We start from the raw sequence: 16,961 nt of genomic DNA, 5'->3' as shown, positions 1-16,961 counted from the left end.
ACAGTGTTACGTGGATTTTTTTATGTGTGTTTTTGGTTTTGTTGTTTGGTTTTTTATGGTTCTTATACCAGCCATTTTTGTTGGGGAAAACAGGGTGTTTCCTATACATATTTTACAGGTAAAGAGGAGACCTCACTGATGCTTTTAGCCAACTTACTAGGCAGCTGTTAGTGTACACAGAAATCTAAAATACAGTGATAAAATATACAGTGGCTACAAGAAGGTCAGTGTAAAGTTTCCAGTGTTCAATAATCCCACACAGTATTTGAGACATATTTAAATTTAAGGATGATACAACGCTGATTGAGGAGAGAAGCAGAGGTAAAGCAGGACAGTGATTGCAGCAATGCATAAGTTCAGCCAAAGATGTTGATGCCGTCAGTGCTGCTGCTCAGAAAGGTGTAAGGGAAAGGAGGTACATACTGTGTGCATTTTCACAAGCTTGCATTCGAAGTGAAGTATCTTAAAACATCCATCAGAAGCAAGTGTTAGAGAAAAGCATGTAAAAATAAATAGCGCAAGCTATGGTTTCTAAAATATCCCTGAGGTGAATGGCAAGTAAGAGCTGGTCATGGCCTACCTGATGCTGATTCCTGCAACTTTTCTCTCTTCCTTTTCTTTTTCTTCCCCTGAAAAATAGGAAATTTTACCATACCATTACATGCGCAACCTTTTCTTTTTGTCACTTAACCTCACAGCATAGAAGCAAAAGTCATCTGGACACTGAGAAAGTGGTTAGGAAAAAACCCAGTTATTTTCAGGGCAGCTAAAACCTTTTCTATCCCACTTCCAACTGGTTCAATGGTAACAAAGTTTGCTCTCGGCATTTATGGAGAAATATGCACATCAGCAATACATATTTTTTATATCCACATGGAATTACAATTTCTGGCAGTTTTTCAACTAATGCTGACAGCCGCAAGCATCTGAAAGACTTCTCACACTTAATAATCTGATGACATGTATGTTGATATCATAATTTATGGCTCTTACAAGAACTCTTCACACATTCAGATACTTATGCTGTTCATACATGGTAACAGCAGACAGGGTGTTGAAAGTACCTAGGACGACCATGACTTGTCCCCAGGGTGCAAACCAGCGAACTAAAACTGTTCTGATAACACTTGTACCTTAACAAAAGCCAAGTCTTGTATGGCTGTGCCCAGAGAGCACACTGTACAATAACCAAACAGCTCCTGCTGTACAGCAGAGCACCCTTAACGTGCCTGAGGTGCAGGACACAAATGAACACCCAGCAGCTGTCTTTCCTGTAGAACACACTGGCACCAGCGTGCCAGTGCAGGGCCATCGCACCAACCCATACACTTAGCCCTCTCCTGCACCCCCAACTATGGAAATGGCCAGAGCTCCTGCTTCACACACTCTTTTAGGAAACAAAAGGTCAGTTTAGACCCACAGTTTTGAACCTCAATCATCTTGCCTTACCCTAACTACCACTTTGATATTCCTCCATATGAGTTGTCATTATTGTCCTGTATTGTCAGACAAAGGGTTTTTTGTGTGTTTGAAGAAAACAGTCATCTCCATTGATATTTTAAAGAAGCCTTCAGTCAGGCTCTAACAGAATTGCTCTGGCAAATCTTAGTGCAGTTGCTGTGAGCAGGTCTGCAGCCTGCTGTCCATCCTCTGGCCCCCCACTCAGCGTGGCTGTCAGCTGTCAGTGTATGCCCCACCACACACAGCGGCCACAGACTGGAAGGGCTGAGGTGGTGGGACACCTCTTTCCATCAGCTAACTCTGCAAGGTGACAGGATGGACAGCAGGTGATGTGAGAAACCATCCCAAACCACTGTAGTGCTCACTGATATACAGCAAGCAAGGGCTCCAAGTACAGGCTACGGCGAAGCTATGGAAGATGGACTTCTCCATCTCCAGTCTGCTCTGAGTCTAGGCCTGCCTCACTCTTAAGCTCCTGTCCTTATTTATCCCAAGACTGGCAACAGCGCTGGGCAATGCCTCCCAAAGTCAGGACTCAGCCTAGAAGTTGGAAAGTACATTTCAAAGGTTCCAGGGAACTCACAATGATATGCTTTATCACTCAGGCACCAAGGCAATACTTCTTTATGGAGGGAGGGAAGTGCATTAGTACAGATGTTAACATAGAAGAATCATGGGAGGAAAATTGGTTTTATTCTCTATGGCAGGCCAGAGACTTCAAGTGCTAAAACACTGAAAGCTGATCTGAGATCTATCTATGAGATAAGGGAAGTGAAGGAACAGAAGGCTGGGCTGAAAACTAGTTGTCAGCGTTCACAGCTGAGATAGTTTCTGACAACTCCAGCACACACACATGCAATCACATTGTGAAAACACTGTGCTTCTCATGTCTACCACACAACTTTGCATGACTACTTTGGATATCAGTAATAAAAACATAATAAAAAGATAATTTCAACCGTTGAATAACAATGTTTAACATTTTCTTGACATTTCTAAAATCCTGAATAATCAGGCAAATCAAAATAGAAGAATGAAAATCAAATAGTATATATTTTTTACTTGTACTGTTTTGTGAAATACAGCCACATGAAACAGAAGAGTCGCCCCTAAGTCACTTTCAACTCTCAAAACACTGCAGTAATACCTGTGCTAAATTAATACAATTTCACTTTTTGACTGCTTAATTTAGAAAAACTGAAGAGGGAAAAAGAAAAAAAAAAAAGATGACGTATATTTGAAAAGGTTTCAGTGATAAACTGTGATCTACTATGACCACTGCCCCACCACCACTGCAAAATGTGTGCATTCCAGGAGAGGCAGAGAGGAAGGCTGCAAGAGGAAGCTAGCAGAGTTCTTCATTGTAGCATGCAGGACTGGACTATGTCAGAGCTATACTTCCACACAGGATGTAGGCTGGAAGCACATCAAAGAGAGAACTCATACATGCCACCTTACACACTCCAAATGTCTATCAAGGCATTTAAGAAACTGCAGGTCCGCTGCTTGGGCTGTATGGCAGCAGGCTGTGACAAAACACATCAGGTTCTCAAAGTCAACCTGGCCAAGCATCACAGCACAATCTTGAAGGCTGATGTTCAGTAAGCATGAGCTGACAACACTCCGAAGTGGTCTCATTTTCCAGCAAGTAAATTCAAGACAACTGAAATCTCCTTGTTTCTAAGGAGTCTCTCACTAAGACCCTATTTGTTCCCAGCAGTAATTCAAGACAGCTCTGTTGACATGGTCTGGTTACCTGCATAAGTTCATGACAGCTTTTTTGGTTAGAAAAGATGACTGCCTAAATGGCAGAAACAAGCTGCTAGGGTTTACAGTTGTGTCTGTGCTTACAAAACTGGGCATGACTATTAGCAAGACAAAGGCATTTGCTTCAGAGACCATCACTTAGTTTCTGTGTCAATGCATTCTGTGCCAGTTTCTACAATTTCTGTTAACACTGTATATAGGTACCTCAACCTTTAATGTCCAAAGACGTCACTGAAGTAGAGAAAAATTGCTGTGCACCTAATACAGATGGAAAACAGAGCCAGAAATAGCATGTACACTTCCTATCACAGTAAATAACGGCCCAATGGAGGGACAGCAAGGATCCTCAGGTTAGGATCAGTTTCTCAGAATTGCAGCTTCTGAGTTTCATACCATCACATATGACTACAATGACAGCTCATTGTAGGCACAGTAGTATAACTGTGCAGTGCAAGCTGTGTGACATTTTATTAGCACTTGTTTGATATTTAATTATAAAACAAGAGTAACTGTAAGAAAACCTCACTGCACCAAATGGTCTAACAGCAGGATCTATTATCAAGTTTACTTACACAAATTTTGCAGCCTTTATTTCACAGATGGACCATTCTGAATTAGTTTCAGCTAAAGTTCAGTCTGCATTAAGACTCTCGGGCTTTCAGTTCTTTTGAAAGCAAGACGCCCCTTTTTTCTCAGGTCTAAATAAGATTTATGGATAACAAGTGACCAAATGGAAAATGATAGTAAAATCACACCTGTACAGCAGAACATAAGCTTCCAGACAGTACTGGCCATTGTTTTAGGAGAAAACTTCCCATGTTAATTTTTTCCCCTTGAAAACTGTGAACTTCATAAGGAGCATCTCAACAACAACAACAAAATAACAAGTTTTCTGGATGCTTGAAGTGCAAATAAAAGGTTTATGTTATACGTATGTTCACTGTCCCTTCATCCAGGACTTCCCCCAAGTTATAGAGAAAAAGAAAAAAATCATAAAAAAAGTTAGGAAAAGGAAGTTAATTTCAAAAAAAAGCCTCCAAGTGAGTGACTTACGTAGTTGTCTCTTGCAGACCAGCCTGGATAAAGCTGCATGTGTAGCTGCCTTTCTTTACGAGCTAGTTCATAATATTTCGCTTGTTCTTCACGGGAGAGAGCATGCCACTGCAAACAAAATAAACATAACATTAGACTAGGAATTAACTCATACCTAGGCAACAGATGACACAAGCAAGTGTTTTAGTGACTTTGATTCAGTCCTTCCCCACTGCAAAAATGAAATTCATTAGCAATTATAAGCACCTGTGTTTATTAACCAACTTCCAGGCATTTGTCAGCTCTGCAACTGCCAAATGCCTTGAGCAGACAAAAATCATTTATGGAAACAGGGCTCAAAAAATAATCTGCTCACAGAACCATGCTCTCTCAACACTACTTAAAAAAACCAACAACAAACAAACCCATACAAACCCCAACAAAAAAACCAACAACAAAACCCACCCTTTAGCTCCTGATAAAACAGAAAGGATTTGTGCTGCTTTTAAAAGTCAGTAATCTCCCTTTCATAGAAGGGTCTGCTGTTTTGGTTTTAAGGAGCAGCCAGACACAAGTTTTCAATGCCAACACAGAAGGCTTTCTGGGCACCAGCAGGCTCCTGTTCCAAGATCAACCTCTAAGTACCAAGCTTCAAGGTACCTGCTTTATGATTTCTTCTTTTTGTAACAGAAGAAAAGAAAATGGCAACGGCAAAAGTTTCTAAGATACAGAAATCACAGAACTGCACTCTTTCAAATTACATGAGTTGACCTTTGTAGCCAAGCAGGGATAAATTTCCTGCTTTTATGTACTAAAAAAACCCCAACAAACCCCTCGCCCACCTACAAAAAACCCCTAAAAAAAACACCAAAAAATAACCCTTCTCCACCTGCACATTTGACAAGGCACCACCTACATTGGTATCTAATAATTTTTTTCTTGTTGAAACACCTATCACAGACCTGAACCAAAAACAGTAAAGGTCTTTTATTTAGAATCAGGTTCCACTGCTGCAGCAGATGTCTCTTCTTGTCTTCTTGTTTGTCAACATGCATGGAGGAGTAGGGGGAGAAGAAGTTATTAAAAAAAAACGACCAAAACCAGACAGACATGAAATCATTAAGACACTCAAGCAAGAATAATTTACAGAACTAGGATTTCAGATCAGATCACATTTGTATGATTTAATATGTTGTTTTGTTACACATCAGAGGATGTGAACTAAAGCACTTGTCTGCCTTAACTTGGCAAGTTCGATGTGTTACTGAGAGCACAGCAGTTCACCGGGTTTGCAACTCTCAAACCTCACATGCACATTCAAAAATTGGAAGGTATTGAACACTATGGTGTGGCATCAGAGAGCCCAGTGGCATGTAAAGTGTCAGCTCTTGAGAACAGAGGTAGTTCCTGTTCTGGGGTAGCACAGGGCAAAACACAAAACACGTGACAATCAATCTCAAAGCAATTATACTGGATAACTCATGCATTGTTTGCAGTACAGGAAAAGTAGAAATTCAGGTACTTTCATGGAGAAAGTAATTTGAAAAGAGGAGTATAAGCTGCAGAAAAAGTAGGCAATGGAGCCCCAAGGCTTGATTCATTACCAAAATGGAGATAAATAAGCCACTGCTCTCATTCAGGCCAAAAAAACAAGGCTGACATACTACAGAACTAAGATCAATTACTGAGGGAGTGAGAATGAAAACATGAAAAAGGCAAGCACCAAGACGTCCTTTAAGGGGAGGTAACAAGAACAACAGAGGCAGAAGGCTGCAGAAACTGGGACAAGTACCAATAGATTTCTGCTCTGTTTGGAGGGGGAAGTCTTCAGGCTGCAACATAAAAGGGGCAGTTAAGGTCATGTACTGATTTCCCACTTGAAAGCACAGGATTTTCAAAGAACTACAGTGCCTCTCAATACTGCCTTGGTCAGTGATCAAGAAGAGATGTTCACTGGGAATTTGAATAATCCCTGCTCAAACTCTGATTGATACAAAAGTCACCCCTTTTCTCATGTCTGGAAGTCAACTGCAAAATGGGCATTTACCTCTGCCACCTTCCCTTGGAAGAATAACACCAACAGTGAACGTGAGATTTGTGACTGTGAGTTGGCCTGCATAGGTTTTTTTTGAGATGGAAAGTACAAAGCATGACTGCAATGCCACAGAAGCAAATGGCTCTCAGCAAAGCTCTGGTACATGTACTAGGATCATCAGTACTCGGCTGATGACTTTGGAGACATTCAAAACTTGACTGGACAGGTCCCGGAGCATCCTGATGTAACTGGACTTGCTTTGAGCAGATGTTGGATTACACGACCTCCCACCCAACCTACATGACTTTACAATTGGACCCCATTATATTCACTTATGAGTTCCATCTCCAGTGGCATCCAGTGTTCATCTTTGAATGATCCCTTCCTGCTCTGATGGACACCAGCCTAAGGTGATTTGAATGCTCCTTCCATGTGTGAATGAGGATATTTCATGCCTGAGCTGCTGACACCATAACATGAGTGGAACAGACACCAATTGGATGATGTTGTTAATGCTGAAAAGAGAAATTCAAGATACAGCTTTTGTTTTTAGTTGCATATTTTATCTTCTGTAGCTAATCTGATAGTTGCACATTACTTATCACCTCAAGCAGAAAGTGAGCAATCACACCCAACTAAAGGGAAACACACAAATTAGCAGCACACATGAGTACACACAAACCCTCCCGTACATACCCTTCTGCCAAGAATCTGGTTGATAGCTGCACTTTCTTTCAGAGTACACTCTGCTACAACGTTTGCTCTCATTTCTTTCATGTACAACATGAAAGCATTCAGAGGTTTCTTAATATGAGGTCTTTTTGGCTCTTGTTCTTTTCTCTGTTCGTGCTGAGGCTTCCTAAAACGTGGTGGGGGAAAGGGAAAGGAAGAAAAAAAAAGCATTAATTTACCTTTAGCCTAAAAAAGGTCAATAGAAAATTACCAACCTGTGATTACAGTAGCACTTTAATAGTAAGAATGAGAATTTCAGTAGTCATGTCCCATCCACTTTCACATTTTTTCAGAGAATTGACTTAGTTTAATACTCAGAGAGGATGTCAGGTTGACCTTCTCTAGCAAGTAACATTTGATTGGTGAATCTGTTCCAAATTTATCACTTGTCTCAATTCTCTTTTTGAAAGGCTATCCATAGTACCCACAAAGACCACTGCCACAGGCAGGAGGACAGCTTCTCATCCACTTCTTTTTTAGGCCTTTTGCCTTTCAGTATCAAGCAGTGATGCTGCTCCTTACTAGTAAATTTTGCAAGTAAGAACTTTTCCGGCAGAAGTTTGTGAGTTCACATTCAAGCAACAGGTAGACAGATCCATGATTATGCCTGAATCAAGATGGTTGTTGCCAACAGCTTAAAAGTGCCGGACTGGAATGAAAAATGGCTTCATGTCTCATTACCCTTCCCAAACAGTAGCCCACAGTTCCCGTTTTAGTTCTAGGAGAAGAGTTAAAATTCAAAGAGGTCATGAAAGGCACTTTTTTTTTAACATATTTGACTCTTCTTCAGATAGAGTTAGTTCTCAAACATTTATAGATTAAGGGCTAATGCAGAAAGGCAGACTCACACATGCATTAGCTCACTGTCGTTGTGCAGATGTTCTTGTTTTACTTGAGGTGTTACAATAGCTGGGTGAGGGATTCCAGTTGTGTGAGGGCCTGGAGGACCAGGAATCATATGATGCGAAAACCTACAAGAGAAAACAAAGCAAGGTCTGTAACCCTACTGAAGACAGGCATCAAGCACGTAAGACAGCAGCAGGACGCTCCAAGAATACAAATGCTACAAAGCTCACAATGAAGATAACTCTTAAAGAGTGCATGAAAAATATTTGGCTAAGTTTTGTGCATTGTAGCCCATTTATTCAAGAAAAGCAAACAAACAAACAAATAAAATCAGTCAACATTTTGGTTGTAGAGAAGTTATTTTATTGACTTTCAGGCAAACAGTTTTAGCAATGCAAACAAGAAACACTTAATGTTTATACTGTTGCACTGACTAGCAATAAAAATACACATTTCTTAACCAAAAAAATATATTTCCACACCAAGATATAAACATTCTTAAAATATCCACCACCAGCCAATGCAAAGGAGGAAACTGCCATGCAGAAACAAATAAAATAAAGAAGAGTCTTTTCAAGAAGTCCCTGATGGCTCCCTAAGGAATCTCTTTAGTTTTCAAAGCCCTTAAGGTAAAAGATTTTAACATCACTTCACCTGAACCCACTATTTTTCCCTCAAAAGCTTAAAATAAACTTTGAAAATTCTGCATCCTGGATGCAGGATGGGAGCAGGGAGAGACTTTTGTCCTAATTAAAGCTTCCTTTCATTTGTACAGGAATGAAAATGGAAAATAAAACCGAAGTACCACTAATTGAATCTTCCCACCCTACTAACCCGGGTCATTCTCAAGGACAGCTCAGACAGATGTCGAAGGTGCTGAGCATTGCAAACTCAAGTGCAGCAGTAAACCTGCATGCTTCATTTTAAATTGCTGGAAAGTACCATTAACACAAAAAGCAAGCTCATACTCCCAAGTTTTGCTGAATGAGCGATGGTTAAGGAATGGTATCCAACCTCTCCTTTCACCATTCCCTAGTCCCCTTGCTCTTTTCCTTCATGCCACCAAAATAAAGGAAACACAAAGCCCTGAAACCGAACCATTTTATCATGGGGAAAGAATAGGTTTTCTTCCCAATCACCTTGACAGACACATACTTATCATTCCCCTGTAAAGAAGTGAAGGGACAGTGATAATCCAAAGGAGCCCACACAAAAAGAAGCAAGAGGACTCACCACTTATCAAGTGGCCTGTCTTAAATCCCTGTGCAAGAGGATGTGTCTTCTAAAAGTCACATGAAAAACCCCAAGAATAGTATATTCAAACCTTGTGTACACCAAGCACAGGATGCAGAAGCTGTCTTTAGAATGCAAAAGCAGAGCATAGGTGGTCTGGAGTGTGTCATGGCCAAGTCTCAATTAGCATTGCTTGTTTGCACTTAGACATAAAGACACAGTGCCTGATTCCACACCAGTACAAATACACTGTGCTGGCATCCTCTGCCATTAGTGGCTTTGGGCTATGAAATATCTACTTGTGAGCAAGTTTCCACACAGAGCATTACCTAAATGATTCAAGACTAATTACCAAAAACTTTAAAATTGGAACTAGAGAACACAGACTAGAGTGACAATCCACCTACTTGCATAATGGTATGAGCGAAACCCAAGGATGCACACTAAATGTTGCATCTAGAAATGAACTAATGACTCATTTCAGATGAAACAGCTCAATTAATTGCTGACAATTCACTGGTGTTCCTCATTGCAATACTTCAGAGACTGACAAGAAAATGCTGAATGAGACCAGTGTGGGATCCAGGCAAACTGTATATACACACATAGGTTAAATAAAAATGTATGCATAAAGTTTCAGCTGACTGAAAAGCAAGCAAAGGCAGACCAAGATACAAGCGGAAGAGCAACTTGCCCTCTAACGCCAGCAGTTACTCCCCAGTCAGTCATTCACCTCCTACACCTACCTGGATATGGAAGGGTCGACTGAGAGTGAGGATGGATAGGGCTGCCTGAATCCACTCGAGATGGGATATACAGGCTGACCTTGCCTGAGGTCACAGAAGAAAGGAACCCATCAATCATACGATATGGTATTCAGTAGTTATTCTAGAGTTACAAGCCCTTGATGGGAACTCAGTACGAGTCACAATAAACAGTAAGAGCTAACACTTTCGAGAGTTCTCCTAATGAAAGTAACTAATACTTAAACACTTTCAACTTTCTCCCTTGCTATTGAAAGATTCCCAATCTAAGTTTCCACTGAGAAGGAAAGCAAAACAACCAGTCTTCCTCCTCCAGTGCACACATACACACATGCACACTCCTCTATCTCTATCCCTCTCTAACTTAGTATTATAAGCACTGGAATCAGATTTGTCAAACGAGCTCTTAGGAAAAACACATTTTCTTCCAATAATTCTACTGTAGATCAGAGCAAGAACACCAGACAGTGAATTATTAAGCTAGAAAGCCTTTAGAACAGTTTTATTAAGTCTTTGAAAACTTAGGACTTTCTCCATTAGTATATGCTATAGTGAGGTACAAATAGCCAGCTTTCCTAACAAAGCAGAAGTGTATTTGATAAAAAAAAAAACAACCCAACCACCTAAAAGCCCATAGCAACACAAATCTATCTTACTACTAAAAGATCAAACTTTGTAATACAGTAAGAGAAGCTTGTGTGAAGTTTTTATCTTCTTTATGCTCCCACATATACAGAATATTTTGTCACCAGTCCGTCATTTGAGGTCTTTAGTTTTTTTCATCATCATCACTACATTTTGCTTATTTTCAGTTAGCAATGGTTCAGTCATGACTATGATGAACACCCTCAAGTAGCATGTTATGGTAATGTGAACAAATACCTGAAGCAGCCCAAACACCTGAACCAGCCAGAAAGACCACCACACACATCAGCCCTGTCCAAACAGTTACTTATTGACTGGCCAGTCAGCTTTCAGAGGGAAAAAAATGGATACTGGCCTTTGTAAGGTTCAGGATACAGGTTTCACACTTGGAGTATGTTACTGGAAATGAGTGGTACTCAAAGGGAAGAAGAAGGAAAAAAAAAAGATGAAGGAAGTGTCAACAGCACTACCTCACAGCAAGCAGTTGAAAGCCAGAGGATAAGGGACAGCTGAGCATGTCCCGCTGTTGGTGAGTGCTGCTGAACACAACCCTTAGTCTTATAAGATTGGATCTTGTCTCTCTTCCCTCTCTTTTCCCTCTTCCCTCCCCCCAGCCTCTGCATTAAGAAACCATTCAGAAGAAATGATTGACCACATCTGGAAAACGCATGTCAGTAACTGCCTGGTGGCAGTGGAGGTGAGGAGTCAGCTCAGCAGCAAAATGGGGAGGAGGGGGGAAAAAAAGATTAAAAAAATAGTCAGATACTCCTATATTTTATTTTGACAATAATTTGTTCAAAAAGGCATGTGGCCTTTCCTGAAAGATATGCCAGCAATACAGCATTTCACCATCTTCTGCTCTTTACTTTCTCTGCTTTTTGTCATCTGGATCATATTTCCCTCCCATAGAGACATTAAAAAAAACAAAAAAATCTGCATCCTTCATTGTGTGGGCATAGACTACTCATGATACAGACTCTAAAGCACTGAAATTGTTACTGAGTTTCCTTATTTCCTGCTCCAACAGAATGGAGGGCAAGTACGTATCTACCCCAAGCAGACATGCAGCACCCTGTCAAATCTATTACTCCAAAAATACCACATTTCCTCAAAAAGGAAAATGACACCCTGAGTGGAAGCAAGAGATCCTGAGAGCACTAGTATTAGCAAGAGCAGCAAAATCTCCCAGTCACAGAGGCTTCTCTCCATACAGAAAGTGTAAAAAGCAGCAGACTAAAAAAGTTTGTTCTCCATTTGGGGCAGTTTCAAGATTTCACACCCCTCCACACACTTCAAAGTTCCTTCTTACCTCTCCTCCCCTCAGTAATTACAATTTTGTTTATTAAAAACATTTCATTTCTTGAAAATTGTTTTCTGCTATCTTTCCAAATGCTAAGAGCCACAAATCTGAGTCATAAGAAATATAGAAACTTCAAAGTGAAATCTACACACTTTAATTTCTGTACTTGTTCAAAAACCAAATTCAATTTCAACTAAAATAAAATAGCAATTTCTTACTGCAATGACATTATCATTATTATTTTGTAAATGCTGCAATTGATTCAACAATAGTGAATGGTGTGAACATGCACCTTTGTCTGAAAAGAAGCTAAAAAATCTTACCAGCCAAGAGGTGGTGTTATCTGTCCAACCCCCCCTGGAGACAAGGGATAGAAGGTAGGGAGATCAGGAGCTGGAGGATGCCTGGACATGCCTGTTAAAGAGCAGAGAAGAATGAATGACTTTCCCCTCAAAATACTACATGCGTGACCTGCAGTTCACAGCTGACACGGCCAACGCTACGATGGAATTAGTGCTCTGGGTAAGAAATAACCACCTTCTTGGTTAGTGTTAAAAGCAAAAGGCTTTGCATGCCACCCTTAAAATAGTAACTAACTTGCACACAATGCTGCAATCCAAAGGGAAACTGGAAAGCCGATGTGGAAGGTGGAAATAAACGTATGGGTAAGGACCTGTGCAAGTTTAGATCCTCCAGTAAAATGCATTAGGCAATACTGTCCTCTCAATGGTTTCACCAAACGTGACTGGATCCTGAGGACCTCTTCTAACGCATCATGAAACAAGAGGAAAATAATGTGTTGTCAAAGAGGCAGCACAGCAGAGCTATTAGATTAGGTAAATTGCTACTTTTATATTTTCTCGGTTTCCCTTATGGATTCACAGATTTTGGAAACTTGCTACCATAGAGGATCAGTGTTTAATTAAGAATAATTTTCAGGCCTGTAATGGTCACACTTGATATGATTCATTTGGCTTCCAATTGTCACTCCAGCTCCAACTAAGCTCTTCATCAAGTTGACTCCTGTGGGCTCCAAGGTCAATCTGTTTTGCATTGCTAGTATTTCATGGAAAAATAAGAGTCCCATCAGGAATGATCCATCAGCTCACATTCCCCAGAACACAGAATCCTACAACTGCAAGAATCACCTCAAGATTAAAGCTAATCCTCATCCCAAAAGAGTCTGTGGTCTCCATTCTTCACCTAAACCTTGTGCCCCCGGGAGACATGGAATTACAGTTGCAGAGGCCACAAAGACATTGGTTTATTTAAATGTGTTTGGGGAAGAGGGGGTGAAGCAGAAGGAATTGTTAAGTCTACTTCACATGTTAAATCAGTTGCTTTAAAAGGGTATTAAATATTTATGTGGTGACACTCCAAAGGTCCAAGACTGAGTGCGTGCTACCTTGAGACTTAGTTTATAGATTGATGCCAGTAATTTATTCCCCTCCCCAGTTTGTATTTAAATGTTCTGAATTTAATTACAAGATTTGAAGTATATCTGTCAGGACTGTGTACAGGAAAGCACAGAAAACAATACCGGTGGTGGTGTTGTCTGAAAAAAAGCAAAATTTTCAGACTTGGGACCACAATATGAATGAGGATCAAATTTCTGGCCAGTTGTCTTTTCAAAGGTGTAAAACAGCTGGTAGCTGATAGGAAAGGAAACACTTTATATATCCCAGGGCTTTCATATGAGAGGAAACATTCTTTCTGAATGGTTTAAGAAAAGAAAAAAATAACAAAGGTGAAAAACAAGCCCAGCATCTCATCTCTCTCATCTCTGGTGATGACTGATGCTCCTGGAAGTGATGACGTGACCTTGCCCCTGCCAGACCAAGTTCTGCACAAGGAGCTGGGCCACTGCTTCCCCAAAATCCACATTTCTGAGCCATGGAGACAACAGTGCTCTCTCTTAACTGGTGCACAGTTGTTATTGATAATCCAAAACTTCTCACCCCTTATGGGGGGCTAGTAGCTACGTAATGCCCAGCAGGAGCACACACAGCAATCACACAGCCAGTGTTCCCCAAAAAAAGTTCTTGCTCATGAGACGTTTAAGAAAAAACAAATAAAAAAATAAGATAAAATAAAATAAAATAAGATAAAATAAAATAAAATACTGACTGCCTTTAGCAAGGCAGTGCTGTGTGTCCATTCCAAAGTGCCTCGGGTGCAAGAAGCAGTGCTGAAGACAAGCTGCTGTGGACCCCCTTGCTGGAGGATTTTGGTGGGAGGAGGGCACCCCGGCATCAGGGCTAGGGCGGCAGGGCAGTGCCTTGTTCCAGATCCACAGTGGGGGGCGAGGACAGAAACAATGGTTGGAGGCGTTTGGCAGAGGACCTGAGGAAAAGAAAAATCCTCTCTTTGCAGCAACTGCATGGGCTACTTCACTGTGGCTGCTCTCACACACCACTGGCATTGAAACAGGGAGTATGGATGGAAAGACCACACACATCAAGGAGACCATCCCAGACAAAACCAGTAGTCTCCAGCCTGCATTATCCAACCCCATCTTTGCCAGATGCTGAGCAAAGGGATCAAGAGTCCATTCAGGAACACCAGAGGGGCATGAGCTTTGTGCCTTCCAGAAGAGCCCCTCACCAGGCTTGCGCTCAGGGATGGGGATGTGACCAGCGGGATGCTGGACAGGGGAGAGGGTAGAGAAGGGGCAGAAGAGAGAGAGGACGTACAGCAGAAACAACAAACCAGATGTTGTTCAGTTGGGGTCTGCAGTACAGGAGTACAAAACAATCAGAGTAAAGGAAAAAAATGGGGCACAGGTGGGCAAACCCAGCATGCAGTAAGTGAAAACCTCTTGAGCTCAGGAACTGCAGCAGCAGGGTGTGCCCCAGCTGTCACAGCCAGCTTCAGCAAGAGGTGGAAATCCCGCTCTCTTAACATATGGCACCTCTGGGATTTCAAGGAATGAGTGTGAATATCCTTCTCCCGGGCACTGATGCAAAGGAGGAAGACAAATGAGGACAGGAGGCCTCCATTTGCTTCTTCCAAGTCTGAAAAAGATTATACATGTATTTACAGGCCAGGATTTCCAGGTAGAGTGCTTTTTGCATTCCCCCTCCCTAAAAAAAACCCAAACAACTAACCAACAAACAGCAAAAAACACGCAGAGCCACAAGGCCATAGTGTTTTCTGGATGTAGCCCTTGTTATTACCTGCATTACACAGTCAAAATAAAAGCTAAGCATTCAGGGAAAGTCAGAACAAAAAACATCTCCCTCTCTGAACAATGATGGCTGGACACCTCTTCAGATAAATGGGACAACTGTGCATGTGGATGTGTGTCCAGGTAAAGCAGAGCTTCATGATCTTGTCAACACCACATGGTGCGACATGCGAGTGCAGAAAGGGGCAGGGAGAGGCACCCTCCAGGACATGTTATGGCACCTACAGACTTCATGCCTACACACAAATATCCAGAATACAGTGGATGCCTCTGTAAACCTTCTTCTCCCTCTCCTTCCTTCCTTACCACCAGTTTCCCACGAAGGCTTGTTCTCAGGTGCTTACCCAAACGCTGGCTCAGACCCATGATGGCCAGGGTCAGTCCTCCCCTTGCACCTCCCCCCGCCAGCTCCTGCATCCCAATGCAAGCAAGCACATCGTTCCCAAGAAACCACTGGTTTCCCCTGGGTACTGGGCAGAAGCTCTTGGCACAGGCTGGGTGTAACACCTCAAGGCTGTCAGCAGTTCCCTGGGGGCCTGCAGACTGACACAGAGTGGGGTAGGTCTGATGTTCCCAGATGTGCATCTGGGAGGCTTTTTTGTTTGCTTTAAGGACTCCTAGGAGTGCAGAGAAAACTTACAGCCATCTAAAAAGATGCTTTCTGCAGAAGGCAGCTGGTGCAAGGTTAAAAAATGTCACATTTGTAAAGCTTTAACTTGCACAGGCTCAAAATTATTTTTATGGGAAATGCTTCAGTTATGCCAACTGACATATGGAAGAATATGGACAACTAGAATACAAGGACATAAAACATCATTTTAGGTGAAAGGGAAAAAGAAAAATTTTCAATAACATCATTACTGAAGTACTTGTCTCCCATTTTTGGGAAGGTCAGGATTGATTGCCCTTTCTGCATCTGCATGCTTCAAGCCTCGGGCACCGCTGAAGAGGGTAAAAACTGGTCTCTCTTTATTGATATTTTAAAAGACTCCAATGACAAAAGCAAGCCCAAATTATCGCATCAGAAAGAGCATGAAAGTTTAAGAAGCCACACTAAATATCAGCATCGTGGCAAAATTACCATCTCTGAAAGTGGGCATATGCACCTGGAACCCTCCCTCTAAACTACTACAAATAAAGTTCTGTCAGCAGCACAGAGACCACTCTGCATCCCCATGGTGCTGGGAAAGGATGGGCTCACCTTGTTTGGAGCTGACGTCAGAGGGGATGTGAGATGGGTGTGACCCCGGGGAAAAGTGCTCATCGCTGTAGGTGATAAGAGGGGTGAGGGGGTGAACCGCATGAGAAGGCTGTACCACGGGCACCTTGTTTGACTGCAAAAGAAGAACAAAAATTAAATTAAATGGTGTTAGTGAGGTGGAGCTTCTGCATTGAAAAAAATCCCCAACATTTCCAAAATGCAATTTTTAAATATTTGCATTACTGAAGCGGAGGAAATTGAAGATGGACAGACATGACATTGGGGTTAGTGGATGGAAACTAGGTTTGATGCCAGAATCGGCATCCTGGCACCCGAGGAGGGATGCAGATATTGAGGAAAGGCATGGAAATGGGTGGGGGCCGGAAGCAGGAAGAAAGGCACTTGGGAGACACGGAGCGGAAATGGCAAATGGAGAGCCCCAGGGCAGGAGGAGCAACATGCTGGGCAGGCAGGCACCGTGCAATAAGGGCTGCAGGCAAAGGACTGCAGAGTCAGCAGCAGTGCTGCAAAAACCCTTTGGTTACAGGAACAGCATTTAAAAAAAAAAAATAATTAAAAGAAAAGGCTTAAAGTGCAGGTTTGCCACATCTCCAGCCTTAAGAGCGACACGAGCTTCATCAACTTCACTCCTGCTCTCCATTGCTCTCCTGCACAGCCGCAGTGTGGCATGGCACAGCACAGCTGGGACAAATCCCCGCCATTGCCAGAGGACACAGCAGATTTTCTCCCTTGCTTGA

General features: G+C 41.9%; 1 protein-coding gene across 4 annotated transcripts in view; it reads right to left on the bottom strand.

Moving 5' to 3' along the window:
• The window catches only part of LEF1 (lymphoid enhancer binding factor 1), a 70,453-nt gene that overhangs the window by 13,466 nt on the left and 40,026 nt on the right, over positions 1–16,961 (bottom strand). For 2 of the 4 annotated variants that reach the window (XM_051789678.1, XM_051789679.1), the window contains exons 4-10: positions 16,204–16,336; positions 12,139–12,229; positions 9,853–9,936; positions 7,876–7,998; positions 6,992–7,154; positions 4,282–4,389; positions 581–629 (exon numbers count right to left, since the gene is read on the bottom strand). In XM_051789678.1, the coding sequence (XP_051645638.1) occupies positions 581–629; positions 4,282–4,389; positions 6,992–7,154; positions 7,876–7,998; positions 9,853–9,936; positions 12,139–12,229; positions 16,204–16,336 (751 nt within the window). The remainder of the gene's footprint in view (positions 1–580; positions 630–4,281; positions 4,390–6,991; positions 7,155–7,875; positions 7,999–9,852; positions 9,937–12,138; positions 12,230–16,203; positions 16,337–16,961) is intronic. The other 2 variants (XM_051789680.1, XM_051789681.1) reach the window with 1 other exon arrangement.

This window comes from Manacus candei, unplaced genomic scaffold (assembly GCF_025592945.1).
Source record: "Manacus candei isolate 608988 ecotype Guabito, Panama unplaced genomic scaffold, ASM2559294v1 h1tg000028l, whole genome shotgun sequence".
In the NCBI taxonomy this organism is placed as follows: domain Eukaryota; kingdom Metazoa; phylum Chordata; class Aves; order Passeriformes; family Pipridae; genus Manacus; species Manacus candei.
This window is presented reverse-complemented; position numbering and strand designations above follow the sequence as displayed.